General features: G+C 39.2%; 1 protein-coding gene across 3 annotated transcripts in view; it reads right to left on the bottom strand.

Annotated features, from left to right (window-relative positions):
• LOC116674158 (interleukin-1 receptor accessory protein-like 1) overlaps nt 1-17563 on the bottom strand; it is a 264381-nt gene that overhangs the window by 77062 nt on the left and 169756 nt on the right. For all 3 annotated transcript variants that reach the window (XM_032506682.1, XM_032506680.1, XM_032506683.1), the window contains one exon: nt 13947-14021. In XM_032506682.1, coding sequence (XP_032362573.1) covers nt 13947-14021 — 75 coding nt within the window. The remainder of the gene's footprint in view (nt 1-13946; nt 14022-17563) is intronic.

Genomic DNA, 17563 nt, shown 5'->3' with positions numbered 1-17563 from the left:
GTGTGTGTGTGTGTGTGTGTGTGTGCGTGAGAGAGATATTCAGCTTTTTCCGCTGTCAGATATGCAGCCTTCAAGCCATGTTGGGAATACAGGAGTTGAAAATATATCCACCCAACAAAATAGTGAACACTTTAAGATTTATTTTTCAACAACAACACACACACTGTACAACATACAAGTTAAACCACTGTCTGTTAGGGCCTGTTACTAACCTATTAAGCCTAGAATAAGCAACTATTATACAGGCCAACTTACAATTATTTTTAGTTAGCTTGCAAATTGGGACATAGACCGAAAAAGCTACATTTTCTATTTACAGTCAAACGTGAACAATGTGTGACCATTCTGTAGTTTTAATTTAATCCACAGCTGAAACAGTCCAAAACCAATGCAACATGTATTCCTGTTTGAGTAATATTTTCTAAAAGCCACAGTGACCAGTTGTTTTAAGAACTGATGAGCTTTTTTTTAAATTACACTATTTCATTGTGACCTGATACCAATGGACGTGGAGTGCTACAGACGAGGTATCGAAAAGAAAAGTATTAAATGATGCCTTATCTTTTAACTATAACTGTAACTGCTGTTGGTTGGAAATTGCAACTGGAGTCCATGCTGGAGATATTATACAAAACACTATTGGGTACTATACAAAATGTTAGAGGACATAAGTGGATCAGACTTGGTGCCCTTGGGTCCCGGTGCCCTAATAATTAGGTTCAAGACACTTTAGATTGATGCCTCAGTGCACATAAATATTTTAAGGAAGTTAGGATACTACTTAATGGTCTTTTCATTGTGTCAACAACTGATCCAGAAAGTGATGCATTTTGTTATTGTTTAGCAATGGGTAAGCAGCGACAAGTTGCATTGCACTATTATTCGGCATTCTGTGTTGGAACTAGTCCAGTGTGAAGCAATTGGACTCCATTATATTTAATGGAGTTTTATGAACAACACTGATAATAATGTAAACTGTATTTAATGATGACTAATGAACTCTAAGCATCAACTGAACAAACACTCAGAGCAGAAATTAACATAAATTATTGTCTCTATTAGTCCTGTAGCAGCCATGTATGTAGCATCAACACAAAAACATAAAATGATATGAACATAAACATCAGTTGGCAAATCCACAGCTGCTCATTACACTGCAGCAATACTGTACTGCACTTTGACTTTTTTGTCCGGAGAAACAGAAAGCGTGAGGGTACACACAAAATTTACAGTTGACAAGTAAAATTAGAAGAGGACATTGAGTATTGTTTGCTGCATTGACTAACTGTGTACAGCTGTACCAGGTAAAACTGTGAAAGCATTAACACAACTGCCACCATGGTTCACTCCTGCTGTGCTTATTTAAATATGAGTAAACACACACATCTGCAAAAAGCATAGAAACATACTGGCAAAGTCTCAGGAATCTCTCTCTCTCTCTCTCTCTCTCTCTCACACACGCGCGCGCACACACACCGAACACACACATGCACACACAACTGCTTTATTAGTTGGTGAGTCATAGCTCTGGGTCTTCTAAACTGGGACAATAAACACACTCCAAACACAAACTCACTCACAACTTATACATTGCATGTGCACGCACGAACACACACACACACACACACACACACACACACACACACACACACACACACACACACACACACTCTCCCATCACGTTCTGCTTTATTTATTAGTTGATGAGTCATAGCTCTGGGTCTCCTAAACTGGGACAATAAACACACTCCACACACACACACACACACACTCACTCATTTGAACACACACAACTTATAAAATGCACCTAAAATGCGCGCACACACACACACACACACACACACACACAGGGGTGACTTGGCAGCAATCAACTTCACAGCCTAGAGACTCTGAAGCTGCCTGGTGTTGATAGGTTAGTGCTGTTTTTCTTTCACACATCCCGAAAAAAACAGGTGCGTTAATTATCAATGCCACCTGCTTCTTCCATAAAATGGGCTAATTAAGTTTAAAAAAACATTATTTAATGTATCTACTCGACAGAGCATTGAATGGAGACAGGTTATTGATTTTGCAAATGGACTATACTCAATATTAGGAGGGGGACCTAATATTTAGATGTAAATGTCATGCAGAAATACATTTTCCCAAAGGCATCAATACAATCTGAATATTGCTTGGTGTTGCTTTTCCTAAAGGATTGGTTTATTTATGATCCATGATGATTTATGATGATGATTATTTAAGATTACAGAGAGACAGCTGAGCCAAGGTCTACTTCTGCTTGCCAAGATTGGTTGGTGGTTGATGTAACTTTGGAGTGGTTAAGGCTACCTGCGATGGGCACTTTAGCACTTTGATGGCCCTAAGTGGCAATGGGAGATAACTGAAGTTTTGAAAGTAGCAAGGACCACATACATTCTTGGTAATGAAGAGTAGAGAGTAACGATGGGCAATTGTTGGGTTTGGTTTCTCGGTATATTTGCTATTTGACTTCTGGTTGGGGGGGAAAGTTTAGTATTTTGTAATGTAGTAGTTTTGATCTGTGCGTGTGAAATGTGACAGCGTCCATACTTGACAGCCAAGTCTGGATCTAAATAGATAGATAATTGGGCAACATGGTGGCCCAATGGTTAGCACTGTATGTTCTCCCCATGTTAGCGTGGGTTTCCTCCGGGTTCTCCGGTTTCCCCCCCTACCATCAGAAACATGTATTAGGTTCTCCAGTCAGTGCCTTGATCAAGGGCACTGACTCTGGTTCAGATCTGGAGTTGGTCTCTTGAGGGATGGGTTAAGTGCAGAGAATGATTTTCGCTACATGTATGTACATCACACTTTGTACACACATACACTTTACTTTTGGATCTGGATGATAATGGCTGCATAGGGAAGTGTATAATTTTTTGTGTGAATATTATGAGTGTCAGAGAAGGGGAGAGGGAAAAAAGAAGAGACAGTGTTAGACAAGTGAAGAAGTAGGGGACAGACAGAATGAGCTCTTCCTGTCTGTTTTTATGTATTGGTGTTGCCAGTCTGTGTACAGGGATGTAAATCTTGCTCAGTCATAATAAAAACTAAATAAAATGGCCAAAGTGTGCCAGGCAGAGTGCACAAAATGTTAAGTGATAGCTGGTGACTAAAAACTGTCAGCTTTAGCCCGGAGTGTTAGAGGGGGAGCAAACGCTTGGACAAATCTCATGGAACCATATGGATTTCACCATGATGATGATCTTTTGCTGACCTTAACCAAGTGGTTTTATTTGCCTATACTTACAAAAGGCTTACTTACTGAGGAAAGTGGTTCATCCTAGACCTTCTTTGTCTTTCGTACAATTTAACGTTTTACAGTAGATCTGTCAGAGACATTAAAAACCTGAAAACAATGCATGTGATGGGAAATAGAAAAAAGGACCAATCCAGTCCTGTTAGAGACTATATATATATATATATATATATATATATATATATATATATATATATTGTTGATGCCTTTCCGGCAGCTACAATAACTAATGGCACAAGGATCCACGCATGCACAAGCCCTTTGAAAAACACTTTGTCTAAGTACGTTTATGGCATAATTTGAATCAATATTAATACTGTGTCACTGCATGGACGGATGCTCAATATGTTCTATGTACCCTATGGCTGGCAGAGAGATTGGATAGCCTGGTCTGGTGTGGGTTTGAGAGATTGCGGCTTCCATGTTACAGTTAGCAAGAGTCTTAAAGATTAAACCTGAGTGCTGCCAAGACAGCTGGCAGGGGCTATTGCTGTGGGTTCTCTCACTAGGAACTATAGGGGGGAAATGAAATCTTTAAATGATTTTCTGGGCACTGTGGTTTATTTGTTTTTTTTTAAACAATGTTGAACTGTGAAGTAACTATTTTGAAACTCATATTGTCAAGCACATATCTATCACCCAACATGCTCGGTGAGGAACTGTATAGAAATTCTATACCTACATACAACTCCAGCAACCGTGCAGGGTAATACCACAGTATCTTTGAGGGAGGGAGTTTGATGGAATCTTTTCTTCCACAATGCAACTTGCAAGAAAATGAAACATAAAAGTGCACTAATCTATGTATTATAAAAAGTAATATATACTATAAAAAACAGTGCTATAATAGATAGCATGGCATTAGGATACAGTGGTTATATAGTAGTGATAATGTTTTGCATATAAAAAATGCATGTGTTAACCCCCAAGGGACAATAAACATATTCAGATGTATGTATATGTAACTACTTTATTGTATTTGCTCAATGATAGTGGTGTCTTAGATTTTGCAAATGTATAATGGTAGAATTGTACTGCACAATTAACATGTGCAGAAACATTAGAAACATTGCACTTCTAAGCCAGGATTTAAAAAGAAAAAGTCTCTCTGCATTTGAGAAATTTAAGAAGTTAACCAAAATTAAAGTGAAATTCCTGATACACACTTTTTAAAATATCTACAAATGCATAATTTGATGGCTAAAATACAGCAACTATTTAGCTAACCGATCTATTTTCCCTTTAGAAAAAACTATGAAATAGCTAAAACTATAAAATAGCTTTGAATAATGATACTGGAGAGAAAATAATTAGAGGTAGAGTGAAAACATGCTTGCTTACAGTCACAAGTTGTAACTGTTAACCCGAGGTTCACATATTTATTATATCCCATGTTTATCTTTCTCTTTTTTAAACACATGTTTCAATACAAAACAAAATTAATTACTTGGTTAAAAATAATGTAAATAGGGTAAAATATAAGTAAAGGTACTCTTAATTCCTTACAGTGTTAAGAGCAAGGACACAGTAACTAGTAACAACACTTACCAGTGCAATAAATAATACATAACAAGAAGCTGTAGAGATGACATGGTACTGTTTATCTATTATATCTGTTCTATTTTATTCTATTCTTGACTGGAGAGAGGTCAGGGCCTTTCTGAGCATGTCATAATCCCTCCCACAGCCTAGGAAGAAAATATTGTTGCTTTACCCAACGTGTTCCCTGACTCATAGCAGTTATGAGACAAATATCCACCCCATTTCATCTGACACAGTCTTATTCTCTGTAGCATTACCACCCAAGGAGCAAACAGAGGACCACATCTGTAGATACAATGGACCAACACACAAAAACTATATCTGTTTGGAGAAAAACAAATCTGACCATATCAGATTGCTTTGGCACGTACAAACCCCTTGAGGTGAGCGTGAAGTGGTAAAAGCTGCATAAGACCTGTGTGTGTGTTAGTGTGAGTGTGAATGTGTGACTAACACTGAGCGTTAGCTTGTGTTTCTGCCTGTTTGAAGAATTTGCCTGTATGTGCACAAACATTTGGTGTACGCATGTGTTTGTGCAGCAGCTGTATCATGACATCATAAATCTGTGCTCTCAATGTGTTGTTATGTGTCACTTGCTAAAGTTTGCTGCCACTGTCATCTCCCTCCCCTCCTGACCGTGATCCTGGCCCTTTTTTTTGGCTAGACATCAGAGGTCGCTCTATCTCTCTCTGTCTCAAACACACACAATGACCGTACACGATCAGAAGTTGGCCCAAAAGACCAATGTGAGACCAAAGGCAGTGCAGAGGGAGCATTGCCTAACCAAGGTCACGCTCCGGGCGGAGAGGAGACACTGTCATCTCTGTCCAACCTGGAAGCACAGACACATAAACAAAGCCAGAAGGAAAACCAATATGGCCACCTGTTTGGATGGAAATACAGCGAGGGCAATTAGTTCAACCAGGCAACACACATGCATCGTCAAGGGAATGATGCTGAGGGGAAAGTTTGCAGGGTTTGCATTTTGGCTGTGGGTTTCACTCTGGAACTCGGCTTTACAGGAGTGGCTGATGAATAAATTAAAAATGCAAGCTGCTTGTTTCTCTCTGAATTCAGGGGTTAAATAGCTCAACACAATCCAGGTATCCAGGGTAAGACAGAATAAAGGAATCAAACAACCTAAAAAATTAGAATGGAAAGATTATCTTCGAGTCACCAGAGCAAATGAATGTCCCCTCCGCCTGCTAGCAGCTGAAGTTTTTGAATAGTGGCTCACAAAAGAGCAAGGTGACACCGGTGTGATGATGTTAAACTGAGGGCTAATCTAATGGCTGTAAAATCACTGTGCTTAACTGCCACACTAAAAGGTGCATTTAATTTTAAAGCAGGTGGCTCTTGGGTGGCAAGCTGTCCCACAGTGTTGAACGAGTAACTGAGTGAGTCTTGCTGCTGTTGGTAATCCATATGCCAGCGTTTGAATGAAGTTGACAATCAGACGGGGTCTATCGCTGCTATAGTGCAGAAGCTACAGATACATGACGGTACTGGAAGGAGCAGAAGGAAATGGAAACAAGGTAGTGAGAGTGTGGAAGAGGAAGGTTTTCAATCTAAAATTCTATTTCAAATTGATAGTGCAACAGCTGGATGGGAACTGCACAGACTTCCCTCTGTTACTACAGTACATGTGCTGGGGAAGCACTGAAGACATGAGTCAGAGAAAGGCTAGGCGTAGCAGAAATCCAATGAGAGCCCACAAAAATGTGCGGCTTTGCTGAAACAAACCTAAAAGCATCAGAGTGACAATCACAGAGAAAACGCCTGAAGGAGTTGTTGTACTGAAACATAAGGTCCTACACACACTGCTACTGCAGATTTGTCAGCGTGAATAGCACAGCTGTTAAATCTTAAACTGTGCTGAACTGCAACTTATAGTGTGAACCAAAGCAGCAGGTACGAATGCAAAGGCATCTCTCATCTAAACGCTGTAGTGAAGCTACAAAGGTTTTTATTCTTTTTATTTAACTTCTTTGCAGCTTTTCATAGAAAATATCTCCAGATTATCTTGCAGAACTTGCTGCATGTTGTGACTTTATTGTTGAAACAACAATATACTATAACACCAAAGCATAGAATGAACTTTCTAACCATGTTTATTGGATTTTATTAGACACCTAGATGTCTTTTCACCTGCAAATCACCAAGAGCATGCTGTGCTTTGCTGTATCGGCTGCTCCAACAACAACTTTGGCCTGTCCAAATGAATTACGTTCATATTGGACAATTCTGCAGCTCACAGTTTAGGACCAGTGCCAATGTTCAGTGTGTGTACGTGATACAAAAGACTTTTTTATGTCCTGTCCAACAACTAATTGATTTTCTTTTAACCATAACCACAATCTTTCCTAAACCTTCAGCACATTGTAGTTGTTATGCAAAATGATTGCAGAAGGAAATCATTAAAAAACAATGAACATTTAAAAATGTAATTGAAACTAGTCCAGTGGTTTGCAGAATTGTCCAAATCAAGGTTTATTCTGGAGATACGGTTTCTTTTTGAAAAAGTCACACTGAAGATGTTTCATGAACAGTCTGTTCTTGTGTCAGTGGGTTTGTAGCTGTCCTCAAACAGCTTAATAATATACGGATCTGCAAAAAATATAAGTCTGACAAAGTTGTGTGACATTACAGAGTGCCTACATGCAGGTGCAATGCAGGAACACTTAGTCCTTAAACATAAAAATAGAAAACAACAAACCAGACTTTCTCTAAACTACATGCCAAAGCCCAATTTATGATTAATAGATCTACCCAGAGACAGGAAGTATGGCTGGTGCAGGCAAGAGGCAGTATATCTTTATGCTCAAGTGCCGTGGCCAGTTTTTGATGCTATTTTCTGCTAAGGATAGCACATGCCATCACCCATTTTTCCTCTTAGTTCACAGAGACAGGTACAAGGCTGCAGGTGGGAGCCGTTGACAGGAAGCAGAGCGAGGGAACAGTCAATGTGGGACAATAGCTTGATTCTTAAGTTCAATCACTATCCAAAATGTGAGCATGATATCAACCATACAGTCGTGCTCTAGTGAAATTCCTCCAAGTGTTGAGTGAACTTAGCCTCCTTTGGTCCATTGGGCCGATCAGGTCTCCTGAAGCGCTTTCACAGACTGTCCCTCTCATTACCGTACTTATGTAAAACACTAATGGGAGCATTCTTTCGCCAAGAATCCCTTCCAATCACCACCAGAAACTCCCCCTATAATATGACAGTCACGATTTATGCTTCCATGCTGCAGGGCATATTAACCATTTGGGACAGTGTGCTGCCTTGTATCCACTTTCATCTGTAATAACTCTAGGTAAGACACCATCATATTTCATCCCCTCTGTGAATCTGAAATGATCTCGCTCATTTTTACTCCCTTGGTGCAAGTCTTTGCCCAAATTCCCCCCACCTTCATTTCGCTCTCATTTTGTTTCCTCCCCTCTCTTCATCTTTATCTCACTCCATCCTCCCCTCCCCGCAGGGCCTCGACTCATCTGGAGGCTTGCCAGGAATACAGATAGGATCACTCGCAGATGTACAATAACTTGAGGGGAATAAATATGCCCTAATTGAGAGAAATGATGTAATATTGATCCTGGGGCCTCTGAACCTTTGGCATCGATGGAACGTTCTGCCTAGTCTGTGACATTTAGAGGGATGGCTGGCTGGTGTGTATGTGAAGCAGAGAGTGTGTGATAATGGGGATAGGTGTTACTGAGGCTGTGCTGTGTGAGACTTTCTTTTTCTTTGTGAAGCTAAAATGTGTTTCATGGTTCGATGAGAACTTCCAAGCTTAAAGCACGAGACTACCCGTGAGCCAGCTAGAGGATGGCGTTTGCCTGCCTGCAGAATGTACCGAATATTACACCGAGTTGCTGCATTGTATCGAGTGAGGCTTTTAATATGTACTTGTCTGTATCTGTACCATAAAGGCTGAATAGTTGTTTTAACAATCAGGTTCCAGGCTGCCTTGGGGTTAAAGTGAAAACAAATACAAACCGCTTCATCTCTGAAAAACTTGTTCTGCACAAATCCGAGCCAGGCTGAGTATGTTGTAGGTTTCAAAGTTATCTTTACTGCAGTGTTTTTTATTTTTTAAATTAGGCCCAATATTTCAAATTCTTGTGGCCGGTTAGCTCAGTTGGTAGAGCAGGCCCAAATATGTAGAGGTTTATTCCTCGACGCAGAAGGTCCAGGGTTCAAGTACAACCTGCATGTCTTCCCCCTCTCTCTCTCCCTTCACGTGTGAGCTGTCCTATCATTAAAAGGCGAACATACCCATACAATTCTCTTTATTTCTAATTATTGCATTGAGCCATGGAAATAAACTTGACTGAGCTTTCCCACTGCTCCTGTCTGGTGCTGTTCAAACATATTGTATTTAATGCATTATTGCATTATGTAAAGCCCTTTAAATTGCCTGTTTGAAATGCACATGTAAATAAACTCGCCTTGACTACTAAAAATTTAAAAAAAGGTCAAGCTTTTATGTAAGTTAGAAAAACACCAAAATCAATAAAAACCTTAAGTGGTAATCATGTCTTCCTGACCCTTCAACCTTTACATTCTTTCTCCAGCTCTCATGGTATTTACCTTGAACATGATCTATCACACACGTCTACCTCGCTGTGGCATGGCGTGCCTTCATCCCACAGAAGGACAGCAACATAAATCATTAAATATTGAAAATGGTGCCTAAATCAATATGACAAGATCCCAAACATTACACTGATAGAAGATCAAATCCATACAGCTACAGTAAGGAATGTGCTCCAGGATAAGGGGATGATCGACATTCATAGATTGATAAAGTCGAGTAAAGGTTTTATATTTCAAGGCCCTCGGTTGGACTGAGTTTCACCTACACTCTGTGCTGAAAGTTGACATTTTGTCTGATGTCTAAGTGCAGTTCATTATTTCTTCTTAATGGTGCTCTGTTACTGCAGAAAATGTAAAACACACGCACACACAAGTATAAATTTACAGAAGGATCTGGATTCGTCAAGTCTTAGTTTGAAGGTTTCAATGTCAGTTTGAAGAAAAGGGGGGCAAATTCTTATTTTATGTGGCTGTCGACTTCAAGTCAATTCAGGATAATGATGGTTTTGTTTAAGAGGTATCCTCTGTTCATACTGTGTCATTAAACAATGTAACTCCTTCCGATGAGTGACTGAAGACCAATTTCCAGTTTACTCTGTTATTATTCACCAACCAACAAATGAAGAAGCTCAACCACTGAGATGAGTACAGATTGTCATATTGTTAGAGAAAAGGCTGCATCAAACAAAGGGATTCCCATGATGAGCCTTTCTGACAGGAAGTGATACGGATTTTCAAACTATGTAATTAAAAGGACGCCATTTGTATTACTTGGTGGCGGTTTGAAACTAATATGTTGGATCTTCTACTACTACTAGGATGACATACAAATTCATTACTAATTTACTTGTAATAATACCCCTGATTCTGTTCTCATAGATCCTAGAGTAGAAAGTATATGGGCATCCTGACATCAAACCTGTATTTGGTCGTTGATCATCTAATTTCAAATCATAGGCAATACTGTGCTGCTTTAATTGCCCCTACTCTTCTGGAAAGGCTTTCCACAAGAGTGGGAAACAGCTGAGGACTACACAAAAAATATATGAATAAGGGTGTCAACGTACCTTTGGCCACCCATTTCTGGCACTCATTTTGTTATTTGGTTATTTGTATTCATACGACACACTCGTGGATAACTGAACAAAGTTGGCTTTTACAAATACTTTTACTTGAACAAGAATACATTATACATATTTATGTTTATAATAATTTGATAATAACGGTACAAATCCAGCTTTGGTGTCTGTATTTGTAGTATTTGTGACTGTTTTTCACAAACCACAGTCATCTTAGGGAAACATTTCTTTTAAGATACTGGACAGCAGCCTAGATGGACTTTGTTTTTTGAGGTAAGGGTTGTATCGGTGACCATCTACCCTTTCATGTGTTCACAATTATTGCAGCGCTACTGCCCAGCTGTAACTGAAAACAACAAATCCACTACCCTAAGGGGTCCCAAAAGGCATTGCGTGAAACAAAGCAAATTAATAACTGACGCACAAGAGGACAAGAAAACAAGGCAGTTTTGGGGGAAGGGAATACACCAAAAAAAACAATTCAATTACTCTAACATAATACAACTCTCAGGACGCATCGAATATTACAGATCAATAATGCATAACAGTATGACAAAATTGAGGCTTCTTAAAACATTCATGTGACAGTTTAAAAGTGTATTTTGGAGGAATTTTGTAAAGAGCCTCAGACACATCCCTTAGTTTTCTCTCTTCTGCAGTTTCAAAAAACTTGCTGCAGTGTCGTAATGTCAAGTGTCAGGGGATGAAGTGTGTTTTCTTGAGGAAGGAGGCAGTTGAAAGGGCTTGAAGTTTTCAGCCAATCAGGATCACAGGGGAACTTGTTGGATATTCCCAGAATGAACATCCCAAAGACAAGTGCCACAGGGGCCGTGAATTCAATCTAACCCTGAAATAAAATGTCAGGATAGGTAGGCAAGCAGGGCCGCAAGTGACACGTTAGCCCTGCATTAAAAAAACAGCATTATACAAAATCAAAATAACAGCAAAATAAAGGCTAAAGAAGCAGGTTTGTGACTGGAGCTTTGATCCCTGTTTATCTAATATTCAAGAACATAGAAGTGGCACAAACACGTTCATGCATTAAGGAAATAAATCACCCCGTTGTCAAATTGTTTGGGGTTTAGAAATCGTACACATTAGCACTCTACAGACTTGCACTGCAGTTAGTCTGCTTGGCTGCAGACAATTATTCTACCAGTGCACAAGAGTGAAAGCAGTGCGCATTGATCTGTCAGACTGAATTACAGACCCAAACTGCAACAGATCTGTCCCACGGAGAAAGCAGTGGAAAGACATGCCCACCGAAAGCTGAGAAGAGCATTTATACAACATGTTTTAAATGTAATCAATTATAACTGAGGAACCTCATCCATTAGGAGACAAAATAGGGAGTGGGCCACGGACGATGAGTGCTGATTAATTGGGCCCCCCCCCCCATTCACTGATCGCTCTGTTCATCCCTTGAGTTACATAACAAGAGCCTGAAAAGTGTCTCTCCACATTCGCCTTTCCCCCTCTCCCCTCGCTTTCTTCCTCTCACCTGCCTGATTAAGTGTCTGCTGTAGCCATTTATGCTTCTATATTTCACGAGAGAATGAATATTAAAATTCCGCCAAACCAGGCACAACCCTGAAAGGAGGCGCTGCGTTTGACTGGGCTCTCTGTGGATGACATGAAGCGCATGCTAGCCTGGCACTGAGAGAAAGTGATAGAGGCTTGTACAGGCAGAGAATCAAGTAGGTGTTCATATATTATGTACACAGAGGTGCTGACTCTGTGGAGAATATCAATGGGTGCAGAGGTGAAGGAGGAGCATAAAACAGTTTCTACTAATCCACACCCGCTTCCAAATCTAAACCAAGAGGAAAATCCAATCTGATACAGTTAGGGGATGAAGGTCTGGAAAGCTATAAGGAATTATAGTAAAAAGTAAAGTTACAAAAATATGTATTAACCCCAAAACAAGAAAGCAGCACATTTCTTTTCTTTGCACCATTATTTCCTGTTGTCTTAGCTATCAGGTAATGGATTTTTAAAATCGCCATCATCCACTATCAAACACTTAATCAGATGAAAAAAGCCAGAGAGGTTTTAATCCATCATCAATTTAAAGCTACAATGATTTGCACCTATTTTCTGATTGCCACCGTTTACCTCTACAAGCCAGTTGTGTTCATCAGTCCATGACAAATTCACTTCAAAGGAAGCCTCCATCATGACCCATTTTCCCTTCCACCAACAGCTGAGCTATTGCCCAATAAGGCACAAAGCGGGAATTTTCTCATGAGCCCCTGTGCATCAAAAGCTGGTAAGGCAAACAGAAGACTAGTATTCCGAGACAATAACATGAGGCCGAATTTGAGGCAATCAATAGTAATAGAAATGCTAATATCATACATATTTGGTAACGCAAAAGGAGATGGTGTACAGTAGTTTGAAGTACCACTTTGAGTCATTACTGACTCATTACAGCTGAACGAAGACAAACAGCATCCATGTTGTACAAGACAACAAAGTTAGAGGTTATCAGTATACAATGACAAAGCAGTCCACAGAATAGAAGGAGAAAAAGCAGCGGACACTGGCTTTCAAACCTGGTGAATTACTTTGTCATACACAAATGTGTCCACTGAGTCATCCTGTTTTTCTTCTATCTAGATGAACACTCCAGGTCCATTCACAAAAGGGCATAGTCAGAGAACAGACCTAATTGAAAATCCTGTACTGAACACTTTAGTTACTTCAAGTCAGATCTGTGCAGATCCCAAACAAATTAAACTTATAGTAAAGTATTTGAGATCAACACAGGTCAATAAACCCAAAACATTCCAATGCTACCAACTAGTGTCAATGTTGTTGTCTTATTGAATTTGACTGAATTTGCACTTTTGGGGTTGGAATTACTATAACTCACATAGTAAATACAGCATAATCTATATATCCACGGCAATAATTCCATTACTACAACAACAGAGTCATACTAACCAATCTGCTGAGTCTTTCTTTCTTTCAAAACGAGAAACTAGGCGCAACAGAGAGGTGAGTATGACATGACTGTGTTGTCTTTATCATTTCAGGATAATCAGGTAAACCTGAAGGATATGCTTGCATTAACAGCAAACAGCATGAACAGCAAATTAAAATGGGAAAAGATTTAAAAAAACAAAAATAAACAAAAAAACAAGGAGTAGTGTATAGCTATGTATAAAAACAGTGAAAATTAGAAGGGAGGCCTACCATTTTGACCCCAATATTTCCACTGTATATGCACAGCAAAGTAGGATTGAACATATTGGTCAAAACAAAGCCACGGTTAAGTAGAACGGGACCTACTTTGAGGGAATTGGGTTTCATTTTAAGTAATCTAGAAATCTGAAGTGATGCCATTGTGAAGAGCATATGCCACAAGCATGACACCGCACGTTCCATCAACGGACAGAAAACAAGCTATCAGTGTGGGGAATGAAATGTGTCTCCTTACCCATTGCCATCTCTATGACGCTCATTTGGCTCTCCGAGGGGGAAAGGATTTTTGGCGGCTTGTCTGTCAGGGGAGCTGCGAGAAGACAAACAGAGAGAAAAGGGAGAGCACATTAAATTCCACATCTTTCTTCCTCATGGACAGTGGGAGTATGATTTATTCATTAAAGACCACAATAAAGGCTGCATTAAGATGGGAACAAATACATGGAAATACAACATTTAAAGAGTGGAAAGAGAAGAAAATGGATGAATTACTGTGACTCAGAATTACCCATTCAAAGCTTTGAACATCAATGCACATGCTTTCAAAGAAGCAGCTGCTTCAATACTAATGCTATTCGTTCCTTGTCAGAACGAGTGTGTAAGTGATGATATGGCGTTGACGTGGACTGCGTACAAACTGTGCTGTATATACAGCAGCTGTGTAACTAGTCAACCATTCTTGAATATACAGTATACCCTAAGGTAAAAATTATTTACAGCTGCAGTGGGCAAAGGAAGGTTAAGAGCTGCAGCAGGAGATGCAGTATTTTCAGCTTTGTACAGCAAATATGATTGAAAAATGAGAGTTTATTGAAATATCATAAACGCTTACAGTATTTATTAGAATAACATGAATAATTTGTTTTTAAATTAAAAGAAAATGTTCTGCACAAGCAATGTGGTATACTATGTGAAAGCGGTCTGCTGAATTTAAAAAAGTGTATTACAGTTCCATTAGAACAGCGTTTGTCCCTATGCCCTTCAAAAATACACCGACTCCAATTAGACAGCTGCTGAGTAACAAAAGACTTGCACTCATTATAATGATACACTAATTGGTTCTTGTCTTCAAAGTGGCATCAGAGAAGTTTTCTATCTGTGCACGCTTAGAAATACTCAGAGGGACGAGGCTTGTTTCAGTACAAATGACTTGTGGTTTGACTGGAGCAGTGATCGCTGAGCTGAACCTGAAGAAAAGGAGCCGAGTTTCAGCGACAGAATGGAGGAAGGTTTTCAAAGTTCACACTGGAAAACCCTGTTCCTCCATACTCCAGTTATCTGGGGATAAGTTATCGAAGCAAATATCAAGCCTTCTGGGGAGTTATCATCCCAACAACTGCAGGTTAACAGAGCAGACTTCAGATTTTTGTTGTTCAGTTTTTTGTTTCAATGAGCATTTCCTGCACCATTTGGCCTTAATGTTTGTGCAATACATAGCAGCTGATAGTTTTATAATGCAACGGCAAGACCTTTGAAATTCACTTTTCCACTACTGAGTGGGATTCTGTAGGCGAGATTCAGCCTTGGCTTGACAAGGCTAGTTAAATAAATTCAAAAAGTCAGCATTTTTGGCTTTAATTGTATTTCTTCAAGGACGGCTAAATGTAAGACCATCCCTTGTGTACATAAAGGCTCCTAATTGATATCTCAGTCTTTGTAAAGACCACATCCAGATTTACATTTGACCATTGTTCTGTTCTGTCACATTCTAAGGGTGGAAGTTTAAGCAAGCTGGTTACGGTTTGGGAAAAAGAACATTATGTTACTTCTGACTTTGCTCTGGACAATAATTTACATAATTTGCACTGCTGCTAGAGGTTACTATCAGGTAAACCTAAACATATGCAATATCAGGCATTTCAACAACAGGTTTGAGCCTCTAATTGCTTACTTGGCTTATTATTGGCTTGATTTAATTTTTTTAGATACAATGACGTGAATAGTAGCAGAAGATGTTGAGACTTGTAGCTCTACAGAAAACAAGCCATTTTAAAAGGATTTTCTTGAAATTTTTTCTTTTTTCTAGGAAACACCGATAAATGTAAGAAGCCTGTAGACGTTTTGAGCCAACATGTCTGATGAGCCACTAAACTAAAAATGTAACGCTATTGGTGACACATTAAAAACACAAGGTACCACATACGGTGTGTGAATATTTTGCCTTTACCTTTCCTCTGTTGGTACCAGCTCTTGATTGGTTTGAATATTAGGCACTCAATATTTTTAGACAAAGAACTTCCCTTCAGTCATGTCCACTCACCAATAAAGGAACCCTTCCACTGTTCAATTCACCATACTGTGGTTTTAAATAAAGGCTCATGCAATTTTTTAAGAGTGGGCTGAAAGCCTGGGGAAAATTAAAATATTGGCTGATTAATTACAAATTCAAGAAAGAACCATAAAAAACTGTCTTTCCCTATCCCTGGCGCAGTTTAATGCCGTGTAAAGAAATGGAATTCCTATTTTGTTTCATTATGGCTTTAGAAGAAAAATGAGTTTTTCAACTCTGATGGTTTGTCTTACACAAGAGCGTGCTGAATTTGAAGAGAGAAAATGGTGCACGGGCAGGGATGTGGCTGCATGTATTTATAGTAACATGAAAAGCGAGCTCAGCTGGGGATACAAACATCAAACATGGAGCCACAACACATTCCCTATACTCTTAAAGTGAGTTTGAAAGTTTTACATTATATATTTGTGTTAATGATTTCCTTCTTTTTGTTTTCCTAAGAGTGTTCGGTGAAAGTTCTATATAAACAAAGTTGATTAAATTTTAATTTGGTAAAACAAAAACACAGACATGTTTGTGATAATGACCTAAATCCAACTAGGATCCAAATAAATGTGCAACTGCAGTACTGTCAAATGTAAGTCAAATGGACATATAAAATCACTTATTCTCTTACTGTTGGAGATTTTGTTGGCCAGGTGTTATGAATTATAGTAAAGCACTGCTGGCAAATGCCTCCAGTCGTACCTGGAGGCACTGTAGGAAAGCATGATAGTGTTTGAAGTTACACAATCGACTGCTAGGATGTTAAAAAGAGGAACATAGGAAATGTGGCACAGGTTAAAAAAAACAACAACTTTAAAGTTTAACAATGCTCCTTGTGACTATACCTAGATATTTAGTCATGTGCTATTATCAAAACACAACTGCACATAGCACATTTCTGTTCTCGAAACCAACTGGTCTCTGATATTTTAAATGCAAATGGACAGAAAAATCTGAGGCATGAAAGAGATCCAAAATTAATTTAAAAAGGTGGAGCTATCACCCCAACACAAACACATCATATTTACCTACTGGAGAAGGATCTAAGGAAACATCTAAAGTCAATTTATTTATCCCTTTTTGGGGATTTTATTTTTAGGCACGAAATTAAGGAGGAATAGATGGGTATAAAATGCAACCAAAGTTCCCGGCCTGAATCATATGGTTATATGGTATGTGCCTTGACTATTTAGCTACCGAGGAACCCCCGATTTTATCTTTAAATGTGGACCTGTACAAACGGGAGCTTCTGCTAAGACCAGAGGGAACACACACTACTGCTGCCTTTTTACCACCTTGAACTAAGTCTCTTATGTCCTTTGACAGTGACAAGTCCCAACTTCAGAATTTCATCTGAGCGAACAGGATTAATCTAATGTGCCTACAAAGGGCATGGCATTCTGCTCACTGTGGTAGCCTCACTTTGTAACTTAAGCGGACAATCAGGAACATAGAGGCTATCTCTCATTTGAAGTGTTTAATATGCAGGTTGCACTGAGCCAGTTGAAGGTGAAATCCCAATCCTGGCAGGTAATCAACGTTCAGGCACATTTTTTTTAATAAGATCAGTTTAAAGC

The sequence above is a fragment of the Etheostoma spectabile genome, chromosome 24 (assembly GCF_008692095.1).
Source record: "Etheostoma spectabile isolate EspeVRDwgs_2016 chromosome 24, UIUC_Espe_1.0, whole genome shotgun sequence".
NCBI lineage: Eukaryota > Metazoa > Chordata > Actinopteri > Perciformes > Percidae > Etheostoma > Etheostoma spectabile.
This window is presented reverse-complemented; position numbering and strand designations above follow the sequence as displayed.